A 23,346-nucleotide genomic window follows, 5' to 3' on the forward strand; every position below is an offset into this window, starting at 1 on the left:
ACACACGCGAGACAGATCCTTCGCAAAGAGTGCAGCCTTCGCATGGATTGCAGCATTCTCAAAGAGTGCCGCCTTTGCATGGAGTGTGGCCTTTGCATGGATTTCAGCCTTCACATGGAGTGCAGCCTTCATATAGAGGTGAAGCCTTCACATGGAGTGTAGCCTTCCCAATGGAGTGCAACATTGGCATGGAGTGTAGCCTTCGCAAGGAGTGCATCAGTCGCATGGGGTGCTGCCTTCACACCTACAGCAGCATTCACATGGGGTACAGGCCTTCGTATGTAGTGCAATAAATTCACATGGAATGCAGCCTACACATGAAGTGCAGCCTTCACATGGAGTGCAGCCTTCACATGGAGTGCTGCCTTCGCATGGAGTGCTGCCTTCACATGGACTGCAGCCACAAGGTGTCTTGTCCTCAAAAGATGAGCTTTCCTTCACAAGGAGTGCAGCCTTTGCAAGGAGTGCAGCCTTTGCAAGGAGTGCAGCCTTCGCAAGGAATGCAGCCTTCACATGCATTGCAGCCTTTGCAAGGAGTACAGCCTTTGGAAGGAGTACAGCATTCGCAAGGAGTGCAGCATTCGCAAGGAGGGGAGCGTTTGCAAGTAGTGCAGCCTTCACATGCATTGCAGCCTTTGCAAGGAGTACAGCCTTCGCAAGGAGTGCAGCATTCGCAAGGAGTGCAGCATTCACAAGGAGTGGAGCCTTCGCAAGGAGTGCAGCCCCTCACATGCATTGCAGCCTTCGCAAGGAGTACAGCCTTAGCAAGCAGTGCAGCATCGCAAGGAGTGCAGCATTCGCAAGGAGTGGACCCTTCGCAAGGAGTGCGGCCTTCACATGGAGTGCAAACTTCGCAAGGAATGTGGCCTTTGCATGGATTCAGCCTTCACATGGAGTGCACCCTTCACATAGAATGAAGCCTTCACATGGAGTGTAGCCTTCCCAATGGAGTGCAACATTGGCATGGAGTGTAGCCTTCGCAAGGACTGCATCAGTCGCATGGGGTGCAGCCTTCACACCTACAGCAGCATTTGCATGGGGTACAGCCTTCGTATGTAGTGCAGGCATTCACTTGGAGTGCAGCCTACACATGAAGTGCATCCTTCACATGGAATGCAGCCTTCACCTGGAGTGCAGCCATTTATATGGAATGCAGCCTTCACATGGAGTGCTGCCTTCGCATGGAGTGCTGCCTTCACATGGACTGCAGCCACAAGGTGTGTTGATCTCAAAATATGAGCTTTCCTTCACAAGGAGTGCAGCCTTTGCAATTAGTGCAGCCTTTGCAAGGAGTGCAGCCTTCGCAAGGAGGGCAGCCTTCGCAAGGGATGCAGCCCTCACATGCATTGCAGCCTTCGCAAGGAGTGCAGCCTTCGCAAGGAGTGCAGCATTCGCAAGGAATGCAGCATTCGCATGGAGTGGAGCCTTCGCAAGGAGTACAGCCTTAGCATGGAGTGCAGCCTTCGCAAAGAGTGCCGCCTTTGCATGGAGTGTGGCCTTTGCATGGATTTCAGCCTTCACATGGAGTGCAGCCTTCACATGGAGTGAAGCCTTCACATGGAGTGCAGCTATTCATATGGAATGCAGCCTTCACATGGAGTGCAGCCTTCACATGGAGTGCTGCCTTCGCATGGAGTGCTGCCTTCACAAGGAATGCAGCCACAAGGTGTGTTGTCCTCAAAAGATGAGCTTTCCTTCACAAAGAGTGCAGCCTTTCCAAGGAGTGCAGCCTTTGCAAGGAGTGCAGCCTTCGCAAGGAATGCAGCCTTCACAAGGAATGCAGCCTTCACATGCATTGCAGCCTTCGCAAGGAGTACAGCCTTCGCAAGGAGTGCAGCATTCGCAAAGAGTGCAGCATTCGCATGGAGTGGAGCCTTCGCAAGGAGTGCAACCTTTGCATGGAGTGCAGCCTTCGCAAAGAGTGCCGCCTTTGCATGGAGTGTGGCCTTTGCATGGATTTCAGCCTTCACATGGAGTGCAGCCTTCACATGGAGTGATGCCTTCACATGGAGTGTAGCCTTCCCAATGGAGTGACACATTGGCATGGAGTGTAGCCTTTGCAAGGAGTGCATCAGTCACATGGGGTGCAGCCTTCACACCTACAGCAGCATTCGCATGGGGTACAGCCTTCATATCTAGTGCAGGCATTCACATGGAGTGCAGCCTACACATGAAGTGCAGCCTTTACATTGAGTGCAGCCTTCACATGGAGTGCAGCCATTCATATGGAATGCAGCCTTCACATGGAGTGCAAGCCTTCACATGGAGTGCTGCCTTCGCATGGAGTGCTGCCTTCACATGGACTGCAGCCACAAGGTGTGTTGTCCTCAAAAGATGAGCTTTCCTTCACAAGGAGTGCAGCCTTTGCAAGGAGTGGGGCCTTTGCAAGGAGTGCAGCCTTTGCAAGTAGTGCAGCCTTTGCAAGGAGTGCAGCCTTTGCAAGGAATGCAGCCTTCACATGCATTGCAGACTTCGCAAGGAGTACAAGCCTTCACAAGGAGTGCAGCATTCGCAAGGAGTGCAGCATTCGCAAGGAGTCGAGCTTTCGCAAGGTGTGCAGCCTTCGCAAGGAATGCAGCCTTCACATGCATTGCAGCCTTCGCATTGAGTGTAGCCTTCGCAAGGAGTGCAGCATTCGCAAGGAGTGGAGCCTTCGGATGGAGTGCTGCCTTCGCAAAGAGTGCCGCCTTCACATGGAGTGCAGCCTTTGCAAGGAGTGCAGCCTTCGCAAGGAATGCACCCTCGACATGCATTGCAGCCTTTGCAAGGAATACAGCCTTTGCAAGGAGTACAGCATTCGCAAAGAGTGCAGCATTTGAGAGGAGTGCAGCATTCGCAAGGAGTGGAGCCTTCGCATGGAGTGCAGCCTTCGCAAAGAGTGCCGCCTTTGCATGGAGTGTGGCCTTTGCATGGATTTCAGCCTTCACATGGAGTGCAGCCTTCACATGGAGTGAAGCCTTCACATGGAGAGTAGCCTTCCCAATGGAGTGCAACATTGGCATGGAGTGTAGCCTTCGCAAGGAGTGCATCAGTCGCATGGGGTGCAGCCTTCACACCTACAGCAGCATTGTCATGGGGTACAGCCTTCGTATGTAGTGCAGGCATTCACACGGAGTGCAGCCTACACATGAAGTGCAGCCTTCACATGGAGTGCAGCCTTCACATGGAGTGCAGCCATTCATATGGAATGCAGCCTTCACATGGAGTGCAGCCTTCACATGGAGTGCTGCCTTCGCATGGAGTGCTGCCTTCAAATGGACTGCCGCCACAAGGTGTTGTCCTCAAAAGATGAGCTTTCCTTCACAAGGAGTGCAGCCTTTGCAAGGAGTGGGGACTTTGCAAGGAGTGCAGCCTTTGCAAGGAAAGCAGCCTTTTGCAAGGAGTGCAGCCTTTGCAAGGAATGCAGCCTTCACATGCATTACAGCCTTTGCAAAGAGTACAGCCTTTGCAAGGAGTGCAGCATTCGCAAGGAGTGCAGCATTCGCAAGGAGTGGAGCCTACACTAGATCGCGTGTTCCTTCACATGCATTGCAGCGTTCGCAAGGAGTACAGCCTTAACAAGGAGTGCAGCATCGCAAGGAGTGCAGCATTCGCAAGGAGTGGAGCCTTTGCAAGGAGTGCAGCCTTCACATGGAGTGCAGCCTTCGCATGGAATGTGGCCTTTGCATGGATTTCAGCCTTCACATGGAGTGCAGCCTCCACATGGAGTGAAGCCTTCATATGGAGTGTAGCCTTCACAATGGCGTGCAACATTGACATGGAGTGTAGCCTTCGCAAGGAGTGCATCAGTCGCATGGCGTGCAGCCTTCACCACCTGCAGAAGCATTTGCATGGGGTACAGCCTTCATATGTAGTGCAGGCATTCACATGGAGTGCAGCCTACACATGAAGTGCAGCCTTCACACGGAGTGCAGCCTTCACATGGAGTGCAGCCATTCATATGGAATGCAGCCTTCACATGGATTGCTGCCTTCGCATGGAGTGCTGCCTTCACATGGACTGCAGCCACAAGGTGTGTTGTCCTCAAAATATGAGCTTTCCTTCACAAGGAGTGCAGCCTTTGCAAGGAGTGCAGCCTTTGCAAGGAGTGCAGCCTTCGCAAAGAGTGCCGCCTTTGCATGGAGTGTGGCCTTTGCATGGATTTCAGCTTTCACATGGAGTGCAGCCTTCACATAGAGTGAAGCCTACACATGGAGTGCAGCCATTCATATGGAATGCAGCCTTCACATGGAGTGCAGCCTTCACATGGAGTGCTGCCTTCGCATGGAGTGCTGCCTTCACATGGACTGCAGCCACAAGGTGTGTTGTCCTCAAAAGATGAGCTTTCCTTCACAAGGAGTGCAGCCTTTGCAAGGAGTGGAGCCTTTGCAAGGAGTGCAGCCTTTGCAAGGAGCGCAGCCTTTGCAAGGAGTACAGCCTTTGCAAGGTGTGCAGCCTTCACAAGGAATGCAGCCTTCACATGCATTGCAGCCTTCACAAGGAGTACAGCCTTTGGAAGGAGTGCAGCATTCGCAAGGAGTGCAGCATTCGCAAGGAGTGGCGCCTTCGCAAGGAGTGCAGCCTTCACATGCATTGCAGCCTTCGCAAGGAGTACAGCCTTCGCAAGGAGTGCAGCATTCGCAAGGAGTGCAGCATTCGCAAGGAGTGGATCCTTCGCAAAGAGTGCAGCCTTTGCATGGATTGCAGCATTCTCAAAGAGTGCCGCCTTTGCATGGAGTGTGGCCTTTGCATGGATTTCAGCCTTCACATGGAGTGCAGCCTTCATATAGAGTGAAGCCTTCACATGGAGTGTAGCCTACCCAATGGAGTGCAACATTGGCATGGAGTGTAGCCTTCGCAAGGAGTGCATCAGTCGCATGGGGTGCTGCCTTCACACCTACAGCAGCATTCACATGGGGTACAGCCTTCGTATGTAGTGCAGGAAATTCACATGGAGTGCAGCCTACACATGAAGTGCAGCCTTCACATGGAGTGCAGCCTTCACATGGAGTGCAGCCATTCATATGGAATGCAGCTTTCACATGGAGTGCAGCCTTCACATGAAGTGTTGCCTCCGCATGGAGTGCTGACTTCACATGGACTGCAGCCACAAGATGTGTTGTCTTCAAAAGATGAGCATTCCATCACAAGGAATGCAGCCTTTGCAAGGAGTGGAGCCTTTGCAAGGAGCGCAGCCTTTGCAAGGAGTGGAGCCTTCACATGCATTGCAGCCTTCGCAAGGAGTACAACCTTCGCAAGGAGTACAGCATTCGCAAGGAGTGCAGCATTCGCAAGGAGTGGAGCCTTCGCAAGGAGTGCAGCCTTCACATGCATTGCAGCCTTCGCAAGGAGTACAACCTTCGCAAGGAGTGCAGCATTCGCAAGGAGTGCAACATTCGCAAGGAGTGGAGCCTTCGCAAGGAGTGCGGCCTTTTCATGGAGTGCAGCCTTCGCATGGAGTGCAGCCTTCACATGGAGTGAAGCCTTCACATGGAGTGTAGCCTTCCCAATGGAGTGCAACATTGGCATGGAGTGTAGCCTTCGCAAGGAGTGCATCAGTCGCATGGGGTGCTGCCTTCACACCTACAGCAGCATTTGCATCGGGTACAGCCCTCGTATGTAGTGCAGGCATTCACATATAGTGCAGCCTACACATGAAGTGCAGCCTTGACATGGAGTGCAGCCTTCACATGGAGTGCACCCATTCATATGGAATGCAGCCTTCACATGAAGTGCAGCCTTCACATGGAGTGCTGCCTTCGCATGGAGTGCTGCCTTCACATGGACTGCAGCCACAATGTGTCTTGTCCTCAAAAGATGAGCTTACCTTCTCAAGGAGTGCAGCCTTTGCAAGAAGTGGAGCCTTTGCAAGGAGTGCAGCCATTGCAAGTAGTGCAGCCTTTACAAGGAGTGCAGCCTTCGCAAAGAATGCAGCCTTCACATGCATTGCAGCCTTTGCAAGGAGTAGAGCCTTTGCAAGGGGTACAGCATTCGCAAGGAGTGCAGCATTCGCAAGGAGGGGAGCGTTCGCAAGTAGTGCAGCCCTCACATGCATTGCAGCCTTCGCAAGGAGTACAGCCTTCGCAAGGAGTGCAACATTCGCAAGTAGTGCAGCATTTGCAAGGAGTGCAGCATTCGCAAGGAGTGGAGCCTTTGCATGCAGTGCAGCCTTCGCAAAGAGTACCGCCTTAGCATGGAGTTGGCCTTTGCATGGTTTTCAGCCTTCACATGGAGTGCTGCCTTCACATGGACTGCAGCCACAAGGTGTGTTGTCTTCAAAAGATGAGCTTTCCTTCACAAGGAGTGCAGCCTTTGCAAGGAGTGGAGCCTTTGCAAGGAAAGCAGCCTTTGCAAGGAGTGCAGCGTTTGCAAGGAGTGCAGCCTTCGCAAGGAATGCAGCCTTCACATGCATTGCAGCCTTTGCAAGGAGTACAGCCTTTGCAAGGAGTGCAGCATTCGCAAGGAGTCCAGCATTCGCAAGGAGTGGAGCCTTTGCAAGGAGTGCAGGCTTCACATGCATTGCAGCCTTCGCAAGGAGTACAGCCTTCGCAAGGAGTGCAGCATTCGCAAGAAGTGCAGCATTCGCAATGAGTGGAGCCTTCGCAAGGAGTGCGGCGTTCGCATGGAGTGCAGCCTTCGCATGGAGTGTGGCCTTTGCATGGATTTCAGCCTTCACATGGAGTGCAGCCTTCACATGGAGTGAAGCCTTCACATGGAGTGTAGCCTTCGCAATGGAGTGCAACATTGGCATGGAGTGTAGCCTTCGCAAGGAGTGCATCATTCGCATGGGGTGCAGCCTTCACACCTACAGCAGCATTTGCATGGGGTACAGCCTTCGTATGTAGTGCAGGCATTCACACGGAGTGCAGCCTACATATGAAGTGCAGCCTTCACATGGAGTGCAGCCTTCACATGGAGTGCAGCCATTCAAATGGAATGCAGCCTTCACATGGAGTGCAGCCTTCACATGGAGTGCTGCCTTCGCATGGAGTGTTGCCTTCAAATGGACTGCAGCCACAATGTGTTGTCCTCAAAAGATGAGCTTTCCTTCACAAGGAGTGCAGCCTTTGCAAGGAGTGGAGCCCTTGCTAGGAGTGCAGCCTTTGCAAGGAGTGCAGCCTTTGCAAGGAATGCAGCCTTTGCAAGGAATGCAGCCTTCACATGCATTGCAGCCTTTGCAAGGAGTACAGCCTTTGCAAGGAGTGCAGCATTCGCAAGGAGTGCAGCATTCGCAAGGAGTGGAGCCTTCGCAAGGAGTGCAGCCTTCACATGCATTGCAGCCTTCGCAAGGGGTAGAGCCTTAGCAAGGAGTGCAGCATCGCAAGGAGTGCAGCATTCGCAAGGAGTGGAGCCTTCGCAAGGAGTGCGGCCTTCACATGGAGTGCAGCCTTCGCATGGAATGTGGCCTTTGCATGGATTTCAGCCTTCACATGGAGTGCAGCCTTCACATGGAGTGAAGCCTTCATATGGAGTGTGGCCTTCGCAATGGAGTGCAACATTGGCATGGAGTGTAGCCTTCGCAAGGAGTGCATCAGTAGCATGGGGTGCAGCCTTCACACCTACAGCAGCATTTGTATGGGGTACAGCCTTCATATGTAGTGCAGGCATTCACATGGAGTGCAGCCTACACATGAAGTGCTGCCTTCACATGGAGTGCAGCCATTCATATGGAATGCAGCCTTCACATGGTGTACTGCCTTCGCATGGAGTGCTGCCTTCACATGGACTGCAGCCACAAGGTTTGTTGTTCTCAAAATATGAGCCTTCCTTCACAAGGAGTGCAGCCTTTGCAAGGAGTGCAGCCTTTGCAAGGAGTGCAGCCTTCACAAGGAGTGCAGCCTTCGCAAGGAATGCAGCCTTCAAATGCATTGCAGCCTTCGCAAGGAGTACAGCCTTCGCAAGGAGTGCAGCATTCGCAAGGAATACAGCATTCGTATGGAGTGGAGCCTTCGCAATGAGTGCAGCCTTCACATGGAGTGCTGCCTTCGCATGGAGTGCTGCCTTCACATGGAGTGCTGCCTTCACATGGACTGCAGCCACAAGGTGTGTTGTTCTCAAAATATGAGCTTTCCTTCACAAGGAGTGCAGCCTTTGCAAGGAGTGCAGCCTTTGCAAGGAGTGCAGCCTTCGCAAGGAATGCAGCCTTCACATGCATTGCAGCCTTCGCAAGGAGTACAGCCTTCGCAAATAGTGCAGCATTCGCAAGGAATACAGCATTCGCATGGAGTGGAGCCTTCGCAATGAGTGCAGCCTTTGCATGGAGTGCAGCCTTCACAAAGAGTGCCGCCTTTGCATGGAGTGTGGCCTTTGCATGGATTTCAACCTTCACATGGAGTGCAGCCTTCACATGGAGTGAAGCCTTCACATGGAATGCAGCCATTCATATGGAATGCAGCCTTCACATGGAGTGCAGCCTTAACATGGAGTGCTGCCTTCGCATGGAGTGCTGCCTTCACATGGACTGCAGCCACAAGGTGTGTTGTCCTCAAAAGATGAGCTTTCCTTCACAAGGAGTGCAGCCTTTGCAAGGAGTGGAGCCTTTGCAAGGAGTGCAGCCTTTGCAAGGAGTGCAGCATTTGCAATGAGTGCAGCCTTCGCAAGGAATGCAGCCTTCACATGCATTGCAGACTTCGCAAGAAGTACAGCCTTCGCAAGGAGTGCAGCATTCGCAAGGAGTGCAGCATTCGCAAGGAGTCGAGCCTTCGCATGGAGTGCAGCCTTCGCAAGGAGTGCCGCCTTTGCATGGAGTGTGGCCTTTGCATGGATTTCAGCCTTCACATGGAGTGCAGCCTTCACATGGAGTGAAGCCTTCACATGGAGTGTAGCCTTCCCAATGGAGTGCAACATTGACATGGAGTGTAGCCTTCGCAAGGAGTGCATCAGTCGCATAGGGTGCAGCCTTCACACCTACAGAAGCATTAGCATGGGGTACAGCCTTCGTATGTAGTGCAGGCATTCACATGGAGTGCAGCCTACACATGAAGTGCAGCCTTCACATGGAGTGCAGCCTTCACATGGAGTGCAGCCATTCATATGGAATGCAGCCTTCACATGGAGTGCAGCCTTCACATGGAGTGCTGCCTTCGCATAGAGTGCTGCCTTCACATGGACTGCAGCCACAAGGTGTGTTGTCCTCAAAATATGAGTTTTCCTTCACAAGGAGTGCAGCCTGTGCAAGGAGTGGAGCCTTTGCAAGGAGTAGAGCCTTTGCAAGGAGTGCAGCCTTTGCAAGGAGTGCAGCCTTCGCAAGGAGTGCAGCCTTCGCAAGGAACGATGCCTTCACATGCATTGCAGCCTTTGCAAAAAGTACAGCCTTCGCAAGGAGTGCAGCATTCGCAAGGAGTGCAGCATTCGCAAGGAGTGCAGCCTTTGCATGGAATTCAGCCTTCGCAAAGAGTGCCGCCTTTGCATGGAGTGTGGCCTTTGCATGGATTTCAGCATTCACATGGAGTGCAGCCTTCACATGGAGTGAAGCCTTCACATGGAGTGTAGCCTTCCCAATGGAGTGCAACATTGGCATGGAGTGTAGCCTTCGCAAGGAGTGCATCAGTCACATGGGGTGCAGCCTTCACACCTACAGCAGCATTCGCATGGGGTACAGCCTTCGTATGTAGTGCAGGCATTCACATGGAGTGCAGCCTACACATGAAGTGCAGCCTTCACATGGAGTGCAGCCTTCACATGGAGTGCAGCCATTCATATGGAATGCAGCCTTCACATGGAGTGCAGCCTTCACATGGAGTGCTGCCTTCGCATGTAGTGCTGCCTTCACATGGACTGCAGCCACAAGGTGTGTTGTCCTCAAAATATGAGCTTTCCTTCACAAGGAGTGCAGCCTTCGCAAGGAGTGCAGCCTTAGCAAGGAGTGCAGCCTTTGCAAGGAGTGCAGCCTTCACAAGGAGTGCTGCATTCGCAAGGAGTGCAGCATTCGCAAGCAGTGGAGCCTTCGCAAGGAGTGCAGCCTTTGCATGGATTTCAGCCTTCACATGGAGTGCAGCCTTCACATGGAGTGAAGCCTTCACATGGAGTGTAGCCTTCCCTATGGAGCGCAACATTGGTATGGAGTGTAGCCTTCGCAAGGAGTGCATCAGTCACATGGGGAGCAGATTTCACACCTACAGCAGCATTCGCATGGGGTACAGCCTTCGTATGTAGTGCAGGCATTCACATGGAGTGCAGCCTACACATGAAGTGCAGCCTTCACATGGAGTGCAGCCTTCACATGGAGTGCAGCCATTCATATGGAATGCAGCCTTCACATGGAGTTCAGCCTTCACATGAATTGCTGCCTTCGCATGGAGTGCTGCCTTCACATGGACTGTAGCCACAAGGTGTGTGGTCCTCAAAAGATGAGCTTTCCTTCACAAGGAGTGCAGCCTTTGCAAGGAGTGGAGCCTTTGCAATGAGTGCAGCGTTTGCAAGGAGTGCAGCCTTTGCAAGGAGTGCAGCCTTTGCAAGGAATTCAGCCTTCACATGCATTGCAGCCTTTGCAAGGAGTACCGCCTTCTCAAGGATTTCAGCATTCGCAAGGAGGGCTGCATGCGCAAGGAGTGGAGCCTTCGCAAGGTGTGCAGCCTTTGCAAGGAATGAAGCCTTCACATACATTGCAGACTTCGCAAGGAGGACAGCCTTCGCAAGGAGTGCAGCCTTCACAAGGAGTGCAGCATTCGCAAGGAGTGGAGCCTTCGGATGGAGTGCAGCCTTCGCAAAGAGTGCCGCCTTCGCAAGGAGTGTGGCCTTTGCATGGATTGCAGCCTTCACATGGAGTGCAGCCTACACATGGAATGAAGCCTTCACATGGAGTGTAGCCTTCCCAATGGAGTGCAACATTGGCATGGAGTGTAGCCTTCGCAAGGAGTGCATCAGTCGCATGGGGTGCAGCCTTCACACCTACAGCAGCATTCGCAAGGGGTAGAGCTTTCGTATGTAGTGCAGGCATTCACATGGAGTGCAGCATACACATGAAGTGCAGCCTTCACATGGAGTGCAGCCTTCACATGGAGTGCAGCCATTCATATGGAATGCAGCCTTCACATGGAGTGCAGCCTTCACATGGAGTGGTGCCTGCGCATGGAGTGCTGCCCTCACATGGACTGCAGCCACAAGGTGTGTTGTCCTAGAAAGATGAGCTTTCCTTCAGAAGGAGTGCAGCCTTTGCAAGGAGTGCAGCCTTTGCAAGGAGTGCAGCCTTCGCAAGGAATGCAGCCTTCACATGCATTGCAGACTTCGCAAGGAGTACAGCCTTTGCAAGGAGTGCAGCATTCGCAAGGAGTGCAGCATTCGCAAGGAGTGCAGCCTTCGCAAGGAGTGCAGCCTTCACATGCATTGGAGCCTTCAAAAGGAGTACAGCCTTCGCAAGGAGTGCAGCATTTGCAGGAGTGCAGCATTCGCAAAGAGTGAAGCCTTCGCAAGGAGTGCAGGCTTCGCATGGAGTGCAGCATTCTCAAAGAGTACCGCCTTTGCATGGAGTGTGGCCTTTGCATGGATTTCAGCCTTCACATGGAGTGCAGCCTTCACATAGGGTGCAGCCATTCATATGGAATGCATCATTCGCATGGGGTACAGCCTTCGTATGTAGTGCAGCCTAAACATGAAGTGCAGCCTTCACATGGAGTACAGCCTTCACATGGAGTGCAGCTATTCATATGGAATGCAGCCTTCACATGGAGTGCAGCCTTCACATATAGTGCTGCCTTCGCATGGAGTGCTGCCTTCACATGGACTGCAGCCACAAGGTGTGTTGTCCTCAAAAGATGAGCTTTCCATCACAAGGAGTGCAGCCTTTGCAAGGAGTGGAGCCTTTACAAAGAGTGCAGCCTTTGGAAGGAGTGCAGCCTTTGCAAGGAGTGCAGCCTTTGCAAGGAATGCAGCCTTCACATGCATTGCAGCCTTCGCAAGGAGTACAGACTTTGCAAGGAGTGCAGCATTCGCAAGGAGTGCAGCATTCGCAAGGAGTTTAGCCTTCGCAAGTAGTGCAGCCTTCACATGCATTGCAGCCTTCACAAGGAGTACAGCCTTTGCAAGGAGTGCAGCATTCGCAAGGTGTGGAGCCTTCGCAAGGAGTGCAGCATTCGCATGGAGTGCAGCCTTCACAAAAAATGCCGCCTTCGAATGGAGTGTGCCCTTTGCATGGATTTCAGCCTTCACATGAAGTGCAGCCTTCACATGGAGTGAAGCCTTCACATGGAGTGTAGCCTTCCCAATGGAGTGCAACATTGGCATGGAGTGTAGCCTTCGCAAGGAGTGCATCAGTCACATGGGGTGCAGATTTCACACCTACATCAGCATTCGCATGGGGTACAGCCTTCGTATGTAGTGCACTCATTCACATGGAGTGCAGCCTACACATGAAGTGCAGCCTTCACATGGAGTGCAGCCTTCACATGGAGTGCTGCCTTCACATGGACTGCAGCCAAAGGTGTGTTGTCCTCAAAAGATGAGCTTTCCTTCACAAGGAGTGCAGCCTTCGCAAGGAATGCAGCCTTCACATGCATTGCAGCCTTCACAAGGAATACAGCCTTTGCAAGGAGTGCAGCATTCGCAAGGAGTGCAGCATTCGCAAGGAGTTTAGCCTTCGCAAGGAGTGCAGCCTTGACATGCATTGCAGCCTTCACAAGGAGTACAGCCTTCGCAAGGAGTGCAGCATTCGCAAGGAGTGGAGCCTTCGCAAGGAGTGCAGCCTTCACATGCATTGCAGCCTTCGCAAGGAGTACAGCCTTCACAAGGAGTGCAGCATTTGCAAGGAGTGCAGCATTCGCAAGGAATGCAGCATTCGCATGGAGTGGAGCCTTCGCAAGGAGTGCAGCCTTTGCATGGAGTGCAGCTTTCGCAAAGAGTGCCGCCTTTGCATGGAGTGTGGCCTTTGCATGGATTTCAGCCTTCACATGGAGTGCAGCCTTCACATGGAGTGAAGCCTTCACATGGAGTGCAGCCATTCATATGGAATGCAGCCTTCACATGGAGTGCAGCCTTCACATGGAGTGCTGCCTTCGCATGGAGTGATGCCTTCACAAGAACTGCAGCCACAAGGTGTGTTGTCCTCAAAAGATGAGCTTTCCTTCACAAGGAGTGCAGCCTTTGCAAGGAGTGGAGCCTTTGCAAGGAGTGCAGCCTTTGCAAGGAGTGCAGCATTTGCAAGGAGTGCAGCCTTCACAAGGAATGCAGCCTTCACATGCATTGCAGACTTCGCAAGGAGTACAGCCTTCGCAAGGAGTGAAGCATTCGCAAGGAGTGCAGCATTCGCAAGGAGTCGAGCCTTCGCAAGGAGTTTAGCCTTCGCAAGGAGTGCAGCCTTCACATGCATTGCAGCCTTCGCAAGGAGTACAGCCTTCACAAGGAGTGCAGCATTTGCAAGGAGTGCAGCATTCGCAAGGAATGCAGCATTCGCATGGAGTGGAGCCTTCACAAGCAGTGCAGCCTTTGCAAGGAGTGGAGCCTTCGCAAGGAGTGCAGCATTGGCATGGAGTGCAGCCTTCGCAAAGAGTGCCGCCTTCGCATGGAGTGTGGCATTTGCATGGATTGCAGCCTTCACATGGAGTGCACCCTTCACATGGATTGAAGCCTTCACATGGAGTGTAGCCTTCCCAATGGAGTGCAACATTGGCATGGAGTGTAGCCTTCGCAAGGACTGCATCAGTCGCATGGGGTGCAGCCTTCACACCTACAGCAGCATTTGCATGGGGTACAGCCTTCGTATGTAGTGCAGGCATTCACATGGAGTGCAGCCTACACATGAAGTGCAGCCTTCACATGGAGTGCATCCTTCACATGGAGTGCAGCCATTTATATGGAATGCAGCCTTCACATGGAGTGCTGCCTTCGCATGGAGTGCTGCCTTCACATGGACTGCAGCCACAAGGTGTGTTGTCCTCAAAATATGAGCTTTCCTTCACAAGGAGTGCAGCCTTTGCAAGGAGTGCAGCCTTTGCAAGGAGTGCAGCCTTCGCAAGGAATGCAGCCTTCACATGCATTGCAGACTTCGCAAGGAGTACAGCCTTCGCAAGGAGTGCAGCATTCGCAAGGAGTGGAGCCTTCGCATGGAGTCCAGCCTTCGCAAAGAGTACCGCCTTTGCATGGAGTGTGGCCTTTGCATGGATTTCAGCCTTCACATGGAGTGCAGCCTTCACATGGAGTGAAGCCTTCACATGAAGTGTAGCCTTCCCAATGGAGTGCAACATTGGCATGGAGTGTAGCCTTTGCAAGGACTTCATCAGTCGCATGGGGTGCAGCCTTCACACCTTCAGCAGCATTCGCATGGGGTACAGCCTTCGTATGTAGTGCTGGCATTCACATGGAGTGCAGCCTACACATGAAGTGCAGCATTCACATGGAGTGCAACCTTCACATGGAGTACAGCTATTCATATGGAATGCAGCCTTCACATGGAGTGCAGCTTTCACATGGAGTGCTGCCTTCGCATGGAGTGCTGCCTTCACATGGACTGCAGCCACAAGGTGTCTTGTCCTCAAAAGATGAGCTTTCCTTCACAAGGAGTGCAGCCTTTGCAAGGAGTGGAGCCTTTGCAAGGAGTGCAGCCTTTGCAAAGAGAGCAGCCTTTGCAAGGAGTGCAGCCTTCGCAAGGAATGCAGCCTTCACATGCATTGCAGCCTTTGCAAGGAGTACAGCCATTGCAATCAGTGCAGCATTCGCAAGGAGTGCAGCATTGGCAAGCAGTGGAGCCTTCGCAAGGAGTGCAGCCTTCACATGCATTGCAGCCTTCGCAAGGAGTACAGCCTTCGCAAGGAGTGCAGCATTCGCAAGAAGTGCAGCATTCGCAAGGAGTGGAGCCTTCGCAAGGACTGCGGCGTTCGCATGGAGTGCAGCCTTCGCATAGGGTGTGGCCTTTGCATGGAGTGCTGCCTTCGCATGGAGTGCTGCCTTCACATGCATTGCAGCCTTTGCAAGGAGTACAGCCATTGCAATCAGTGCAGCATTCGCAAGGAGAGCAGCATTCGCAAGGAGTGTAGCCTTCGCAAGGAGTGCATCAGTCGCATGGGGTGAAGCCTTCACACCTACAGCAGCATTCGCATGGGGTACAGCCTTCGTATGTAGTGCAGGCATTCACACGGAGTGCAGCCTACACATGAAGTGCAGGCTTCACATGGAGTGCAGCCTTCACATGGAGTGCAGCCATTCATATGGAATGCAGCCTTCACATGCAGTGCAGCCTTCACATGGAGTGCTGCCTTCGCATGGAGTGCTGCCTTCACATGGAATGCAGCCACAAGGTGTGTTGTCCTCAAAAGATGAGCTTTCCTTCATAAGGAGTGTAGCCTTTGCAAGGACTGGAGCCTTTGCAAGGAGTGCAGCCTTTGCAAGGAGTGCGGCCTTTGCAAGGAGTGCAGCCTTTGCAAGGAATGCAGCCTTCACATGCATTGCAGCCTTTGCAAGGAGTACAGCCTTTGCAAGGAGTGCAGCATTCGTAAGGAGTGCAGCATTCGCAAGGAGTGGAGCCTTCGCAAGGAGTGCAGCCCTCATATGCATTGCAGCCTTCGCAAGGAGTATAGCCTTAGCAAGGAGTGCAGCATCGCAAGGAGTGCAGCATTCGCAAGGAGTGGAGCCTTCGCAAGGAGTGCGGCCTTCACTTGGAGTGCAGCCTTCGCATGGAATGTGGCCTTTGCATGGATTTCAGCCTTCACATGGAGTGCAGACTTCACATGTAGTGAAGCCTTCATATGGAGTGTAGCCTTCGCAATGGAGTGCAACATTGGCATGGAGTGTAGCCTTTGCAAGGAGTGCATCAGTCACATGGGGTGCAGCCTTCACACCTACAGCAGCATTTGCATGGGGTACAGCCTTCATATGTAGTGCAGGCATCCACATGGAGTGCAGCCTACACATGAAGTGCAGCCTTCACATGGAGTGCAGCCTTCACATGGAGTGCAGCCATTCATATGGAAAGCAGCCTTCACATGGAGTGCTGCCTTCGCATGGAGTGCTGCCTTCACATGGACTGCAGCCACAAGGTGTGTTGTCCTCAAAATATGAGCTTTCCTTCACAAGGAGTGCAGCCTTTGCAAGGAGTGCAGCCTTTGCAAGGAGTGCAGCCTTCGCAAGGAGGGCAGCCTTCGCAAGGAATGCAGCCTTCACATGCATTGCAGCCTTCGCAAGGAGTACAGCCTTCGCAAGGATTGCAGCATTCGCAAGGAATGCAGCATTCGCATGGAGTGGAGCCTTCGCAAGGAGTGCAGCCTTTGCATGGAGTGCAGCCTTCACAAAGAGTGCCGCCTTTGCATGGATTGTGGCCTTTGCATGGATTTCAGCCTTCACATGGAGTGCAGCCTTCACAAGGAGTGAAGCCTTCACATGGTGTGCAGCCATTCATATGGAATGCAGCCTTCACATGGAGTGCAGCCTTCACATGGAGTGCTGCCTTCGCATGGTGTGCTGCCTTCACAAGGACTGCAGCCACAAGGTGTGTTTTCCTCGAAAGATGAGCTTTCCTTCACAAGGAGTGCAGCCTTTGCAAGGAGTGGAGCCTTTGCAAGGAGTGCAGCCTTTGCAAGGAGTGCAGCATTTGCAAGGAGTGCAGCCTTCACAAGGAATGCAGCCTTCACATGCATTGCAGACTTCGCAAGGAGTACAGCCTTCGCAAGGAGTGCAGCATTCGCAAGGAGTGCAGCATTCGCAAGGAGTCGAGCCTTCGCAAGGAGTGCAGCCTTGGCATGGAGTGCAGCCTTCGCAAAGAGTGCCGCCTTCGCATGGAGTGTGGCAATTGCATGGATTGCAGCCTTCACATGGAGTGCACCCTTCACATGGATTGAAGCCTTCACATGGAGTGTAGCCTTCCCAATGGAGTGCAACATTGGCATGGAGTGTAGCCTTCGCAAGGACTGCATCAGTCGCATGGGGTGCAGCCTTCACACCTACAGCAGCATTTGCATGGGGTACAGCCTTCGTATGTAGTGCAGGCATTCACATGGAGTGCAGCCTACACATGAAGTGCAGCCTTCACATGGAGTGCAGCCTTCACATGGAGTGCAGCCATTTATATGGAATGCAGCCTTCACATGGAGTGCTGCCTTCGCATGGAGTGCTGCCTTCACATGGACTGCAGCCACAAGGTGTGTTGTCCTCAAAATATGAGCTTTCCTTCACAAGGAGTGCAGCCTTTGCAAGGAGTGCAGCCTTTGCAAGGAGTGCAGCCTTCGCAAGGAATGCAGCCTTCACATGCATTGCAGACTTCGCAAGGAGTACAGCCTTCGCTAGGAGTGCAGCATTCACAAGGAGTGGAGCCTTCGCATGGAGTCCAGCCTTCGCAAAGAGTACCGCCTTTGCATGGAGTGTGGCCTTTGCATGGATTTCAGCCTTCACATGGAGTGCAGCCTTGACATGGAGTGAAGCCTTCACATGGAGTGTAGCCTTCCCAATGGAGTGCAACATTGGCATGGAGTGTAGCCTTTGCAAGGACTTAATCAGTCGCATGGGGTGCAGCCTTCACACCTTCAGCAGCATTCGCATGGGGTACAGCCTTCGTATGTAGTGCTGGCATTCACATGGAGTGCAGCCTACACATGAAGTGCAGCCTTCACATGGAGTGCAACCTTCACATGGAGTACAGCTATTCATATGGAATGCAGCCTTCACATGGAGTGCAGCCTTCACATGGAGTGCTGCCTTCGCATGGAGTGCTGCCTTCACATGGACTGCAGCCACAAGGTGTCTTGTCCTCAAAAGATGAGCTTTCCTTCACAAGGAGTTCAGCCTTTGCAAGGAGTGGAGCCTTTGCAAGGAGTGCAGCCTTTGCAAAGAGAGCAGCCTTTGCAAGGAGTGCAGCCTTCGCAAGGAATGCAGCCTTCACATGCATTGCAGCCTTTGCAAGGAGTACAGCCTTTGCAAGGAGTACAGCATTCGCAAGGAGTGCAGCATTCGCAAGGAGGGCAGCGTTTGCAAGTAGTGCAGCCTTCACATGCATTGCAGCCTTCGCAAGGAGTACAGCCTTCGCAAGGAGTGCAGCCTTCGCAAGGAGTGCAGCATTCGCAAGGAGTGGAGCCTTCGCATGGAGTGCAGCCTTCGCAAAGAGTGCCGCCTTTGCATGGAGTGTGGCCTTTGCATGGATTTCAGCCTTCACATGGAGTGCAGCCTTCACATGGAGTGAAGCCTTCACATGGAGTGTAGCCTTCCCAATGGAGTGCAACATTGGCATGGAGTGTAGCCTTCGCAAGGAGTGCATCAGTCGCATGGGGTGCAGCCTTCACACCTGCAGCAGCATTTGCATCGGGTACAGCCCTCGTATGTAGTGCAGGCATTCACATGGAGTGCAGCCTACATGAGAAGTGCAGCCTTCACATGGAGTGCAGCCTTCACATGGAGTGCAGCCATTCATATGGAATGCAGCCTTCACATGGAGTGCAGCCTTCACATGGAGTGCTGCCTTCGCATGGAGTGCTGCCTTCACATGGACTGCAGCCACAAGGTGTCTTGTCCTCAAAAGATGAGCTTTCCTTCACAAGGAGTGCAGCCTTTGCAAGGAGTGCAGCCTTTGCAAGGAGTGCAGCCTTCGCAAGGAATGCAGCCTTCACATGCATTGCAGCCTTTGCAAGGAGTACAGCCTTTGCAAGGAGTACAGCATTCGCAAGGAGTGCAGCATTCGCAAGGAGGGGAGCGTTTGCAAGTAGTGCAGCGTTCACATGCATTGCAGCCTTTGCAAGGAGTACAGCCTTCGCAAGGAGTACAGCATTCGCAAGGAGTGCAGCATTCGCAAGGAGGGGAGCATTTGCAAGTAGTGCAGCCTTCACATGCATTGCAGCCTTCGCAAGGAGTACAGCCTTCGCAAGGAGTGCAGCATTCGCAAGGAGTGCAGCATTCGCAAGGAGTGCAGCATTCGCAAGGAGTGGAGCCTTTGCATGGAGTGCAGCCTTCGCAAAGAGTGCCGCCTTTGCATGGAGTTTGGCCTCTGCATGGTTTTCAGCCTTCACATGGAGTGCAGCCTTCACATGGAGTGAAGCCTTCACATGGAGTGTAGCCTTCCCAATGGAGTGCAACATTGGCATGGAGTGTAGCTTTCGCAAGGAGTGCATCAGTCGCATGGGGTGCAGCCTTCACAACTACAGCAGCATCATCATGGGGTACAGCATTCGTATGTGGTGCAGGCATTCACATGGAGTGCAGCCTACACATGAAGTGCAGCCTTCACATGGAGTGCAGCATTCACATGGAGTGCAGCCATTCATATGGAATGCCGCCTTCACATGGAGTGCAGCCTTCACATGGAGTGCTGCCTTCACATGGAGTACTGCCTTCACATGGACTGCAGCCACAACGTGTGTTGTCCTCAAAAGATGAGCTTTCCTTCACAAGGAGTGCAGCCTTTGCAAGGAGTGGAAACTTTGCAAGGAATGCAGCCTTTGCAAGGAGTGCAGCCTTTGCAAGGAGTGCAGCCTTCGCAAGGAATGCAGCCTTCACATGCATTGCAGCCTTTGCAAGGAGTGCAGCCTTCGCAAGGAATGCAGCCTTCACATGCATTGCAGCCTTTGCAAGGAGTGCAGCATTCGCAAGGGGTGCAGCATTCGCAAGGAGTGGAGCCTTCGCAAGGAGTGCAGCCTTCACATGCATTGCAGCCTTTGCAAGGAGTACAGCATTCGCAAGGAGTGCAGCATTCGTAAGGAGGGCAGCGTTTGCAAGTAGTGCAGCCTTCACATGCATTGCAGCCTTCGCAAGGAGTACAGCCTTCGCAAGGAGTGCAGCCTTCGCAAGGAGTGCAGCATTCGCAAGGCGTGGAGCCTTCACATGGAGTGAAGCCTTCACATGGAGTGTAGCCTTCGCAATGGAGTGCAACATTGGCATGGAGTGTAGCCTTCGCAATGAGTGCATCAGTCGCATGGGGTGCAGCCTTCACACCTACAGCAGCATTCGCAAGGGGTACAGCCTTCGTATGTAGTGCAGGCATACACATGTAGTGCAGCCTACACATGAAGTGCAGCCTTCACATGGAGTGCAGCCTTCACATGGAGTGCAGCCATTCACATGGATTGCAGCCTTCACATGGAGTGCAGCCTTCACATGGAGTGAAGCCTTCACATGGAGTGTAGCCTTCCCAATGGAGTGCAACATTGGCATGGAGTGTAGCCTTTGCAAGGAATGCATCAGTCGCATGGGGTGCAGCCTTCACACCTACAGCAGCATTCGCATCGAGTACAGCCCTCGTATGTAGTGCAGGCATTGACATGTAGTGCAGCCTACACATGAAGTGCAGCCTTCACATGGAGTGAAGCCTTCACATGGAGTGCAGCCATTCATATGGAATGCAGCCTTCACATGGAGTGCAGCCTTCATATGGAGTGCTGCCTTCGCATGGAGTGCTGCCTTCACATGGACTGCAGCCACAAGGTGTGTTGTCCTTAAAAGATGAGCTTTCCTTCACAAGGAGTGCAGCCTTTGCAAGGAGTGGAGCCTTTGCAAGGAGTGCAGCCTTTGCAAGGAGTGCAGCCTTTGCAAGGAGTGAAGCCTTCGCAAGGAATGCAGCCTTCACATGCATTGCAGCCTTTGCAAGGAGTACAGCCTTTGCAGGGAGTACAGCATTCGCAAGGAGTGCAGCATTTGCAAGGAATGGAGCGTTCGCAAGGATTGCAGCCTTCACATGCATTGCAGCCTTCGCAAGGAGTACAGGTTTCACAAGGAGTGCAGCATTCGCAAGGAGTGCAGCATTCGCAAGGAGTGCAGCATTCGCAAGGAGTGCGGCCTTCACATGGAGTGCAGCCTTCACATGGGGTGCAGCCATTCATATGGAATGCAGCCTTCACATGGAGTGCTGCCTTCGCATGGAGTGCTGCCTTCACATGGACTGCAGCCACAAGGTGTGTTGTCCTCAAAATATAAGCTTTCCTTCACAAGGAGTGCAGCCTTTGCAAGGAGTGCAGCCTTCGCAAGGAGTGCAGCCTTCGCAAGGAATGCAGCCTTCACATGCATTGCAGCCTTCGCAAGGAGTACAGTCTTTGCAAGGAGTGCAGCATTCGCAAGGAATGCAGCATTCGCATGGAGTAGAGCCTTCGCAAGGAGTGCAGCCTTTGCATGGAGTGCAGCCTTCGCAAAGAGTGCCGCCTTTGCATGGAGTGTGGCCCTTGCATGGATTTCAGCTTTCACATGGAGTGCAGCCGTCACATGGAGTGAAGCCTTCACATGGAGTGCAGCCATTCATATGGAATGCAGCCTTCACATGGAGTGCAGCCTTCACATGGAGTGCTGCCTTCGCATGGTGTGCTGCCTTCACATGGACTGCAGCCACAAGGTGTGTTGTCCTCAAAAGAAGAGCTTTCCTTCACAAGGAGTGTAGCCTTTGCAAGGAGTGGAGCCTTTGCAAGGAGTGCAGCCTTTGCAAGGAGTGCAGAATTCGCAAGGAACACAGCCTTCGCAAGGAATGCAGCCTTCACATGCATTGCAGACTTCGCAAGGAGTACAGCCTACGCAAGGAGTGCAGCATTCGCAAGGAGTGCAGTATTCGCAAGGAGTCGAGACTTCGCAAGGAGTGCAGCCTTCGCATGGAGTGAAGCCTTCGCAAAGAGTGCCGCCTTTGCATGGAGTGTGGCCTTTGCATGGATTGCAGCCTTCACATGGAGTGCAGCCTTCACATGGAATGAAGCCTTCACATGGAGTGTAGCCTTCCCAATGGAGTGCAACATTGACATGGGGTGTAGCCTTCGCAATGACTGCATCAGTCGCATGGGGTGCAGCCTTCACACCTACAGCAGCATTTGCATGGGGTACAGCCTTCGTATGTAGTGCAGGCATTCACATGGAGTGCAGCCTACACATGAAGTGCAGCCTTCACATGGAGTGCAGCCTTCACATGCAGTGTAGCCATTCATATGGAATGCCGCCTTCACATGGAGTGCAGCCTTCACATGGAGTGCAGCCACAAGGTGTGTTGTCCTCAAAAGATGAGCTTTCCTTCACAAGGAGTGCAGCCTTTGCAAGGAGTGGAGATTTTGCAAGGAATGCAGCCTTTGCAAGGAGTGCAGCCTTTGCAAGGAGTGCAGCCTTCGCAAGGAATGCAGCCTTCACATGCATTGCAGCCTTTGCAAGGAGTACAGCCATTGCAATCAGTGCAGCATTCGCAAGGAGTGCAGCATTCGCAAGCAGTGGAGCGTTCGCAAGGAGTGCAGCCTTCACATGCATTGCAGCCTTCGCAAGGAGTACAGCCTTCGCAAGGAGTGCAGCATTCGCAAGAAGTGCAGCATTCGCAAGGAGTGGAGCCTTCGCAAGGAGTGTGGCGTTCGCATGGAGTGCAGCCTTCGCATGGGGAGTGGCCTTTGCATGGAGTGCTGCCTTCGCATGGAGTGCTGCCTTCACATGGACTGCAGCCACAAGGTGTGTTGTCCTCAAAAGATGAGCTTTCCTTCACAAGGAGTGCAGCCTTTCCAAGGAGTGGAGCCTTTGCAAGGAATGCAGCCATTGCAAGGAGTGCAGCCTTTGCAAGGAGTGCAGCCTTCGCAAGGAATGCAGCCTTCACATGCATTGCAGCCTTTGCAAGGAGTACAGCCATTTCAATCAGTGCAGCATTCGCAAGGAGTGCAGCATTCGCAAGCAGTGGAGCCTTCGCAAGGAGTGCAGCCTTCACATGCATTGCAGCCTTTGCAAGGAGTACAGCCATTGCAATCAGTGCAGCATTTGCAAGGAGTGCAGCATTCGCAAGGAGTGTAGCCTTCGCAAGGAGTGCATCAGTCGCATGGGGTGAAGCCTTCACACCTACAGCAGCATTCGCATGGGGTACAGCCTTCGTATGTAGTGCAGGCATTCACACGGAGTGCAGCCTACACATGAAGTGCAGGCTTCACATGGAGTGCAGCCTTCACATGGAGTGCAGCCATTCATATGGAATGCAGCCTTCACATGCAGTGCAGCCTTCACATGGAGTGCTGCCTTCGCATGGAGTGCTGCCTTCACATGGAATGCAGCCACAAGGTGTGTTGTCCTCAAAAGATGAGCTTTCCTTCATAAGGAGTGTAGCCTTTGCAAGGACTGGAGCCTAAGCAAGGAGTGCAGCCTTTGCAAGGAGTGCGGCCTTTGCAAGGAGTGCAGCCTTTGCAAGGAATGCAGCCTTCACATGCATTGCAGCCTTTGCAAGGAGTACAGCTTTTGCAAGGAGTGCAGCATTCGTAAGGAGTGCAGCATTCGCAAGGAGTGGAGCCTTCGCAAGGACTGCAGCCCTCATATGCATTGCAGCCTTCGCAAGGAGTACAGCCTTAGCAAGGAGTGCAGCATCGCAAGGAGTGCAGCATTCGCAAGGAGTGGAGCCTTCGCAAGGAGTGCGGCCTTCACTTGGAGTGCAGCCTTCGCATGGAATGTGGCCTTTGCATGGATTTCAGCCTTCACATGGAGTGCAGCCTTCACATGTAGTGAAGCCTTCATATGGAGTGTAGCCTTCGCAAT

General features: G+C 52.9%; 1 protein-coding gene across 1 annotated transcript; it reads left to right on the forward strand.

Moving 5' to 3' along the window:
• The first annotated feature begins 21,854 nt into the window (after window positions 1-21,854).
• Window positions 21,855-22,946, forward strand: LOC126332369 (uncharacterized). Its single transcript, XM_049996576.1, has one exon. It carries the CDS (start codon window positions 21,855-21,857, stop codon window positions 22,944-22,946), a length of 1,092 nt encoding a protein of 363 aa, XP_049852533.1.
• The last annotated feature ends 400 nt before the right edge of the window (window positions 22,947-23,346 follow it).

Source organism: Schistocerca gregaria, unplaced genomic scaffold (genome assembly GCF_023897955.1).
Source record: "Schistocerca gregaria isolate iqSchGreg1 unplaced genomic scaffold, iqSchGreg1.2 ptg001446l, whole genome shotgun sequence".
Taxonomy (NCBI): domain Eukaryota; kingdom Metazoa; phylum Arthropoda; class Insecta; order Orthoptera; family Acrididae; genus Schistocerca; species Schistocerca gregaria.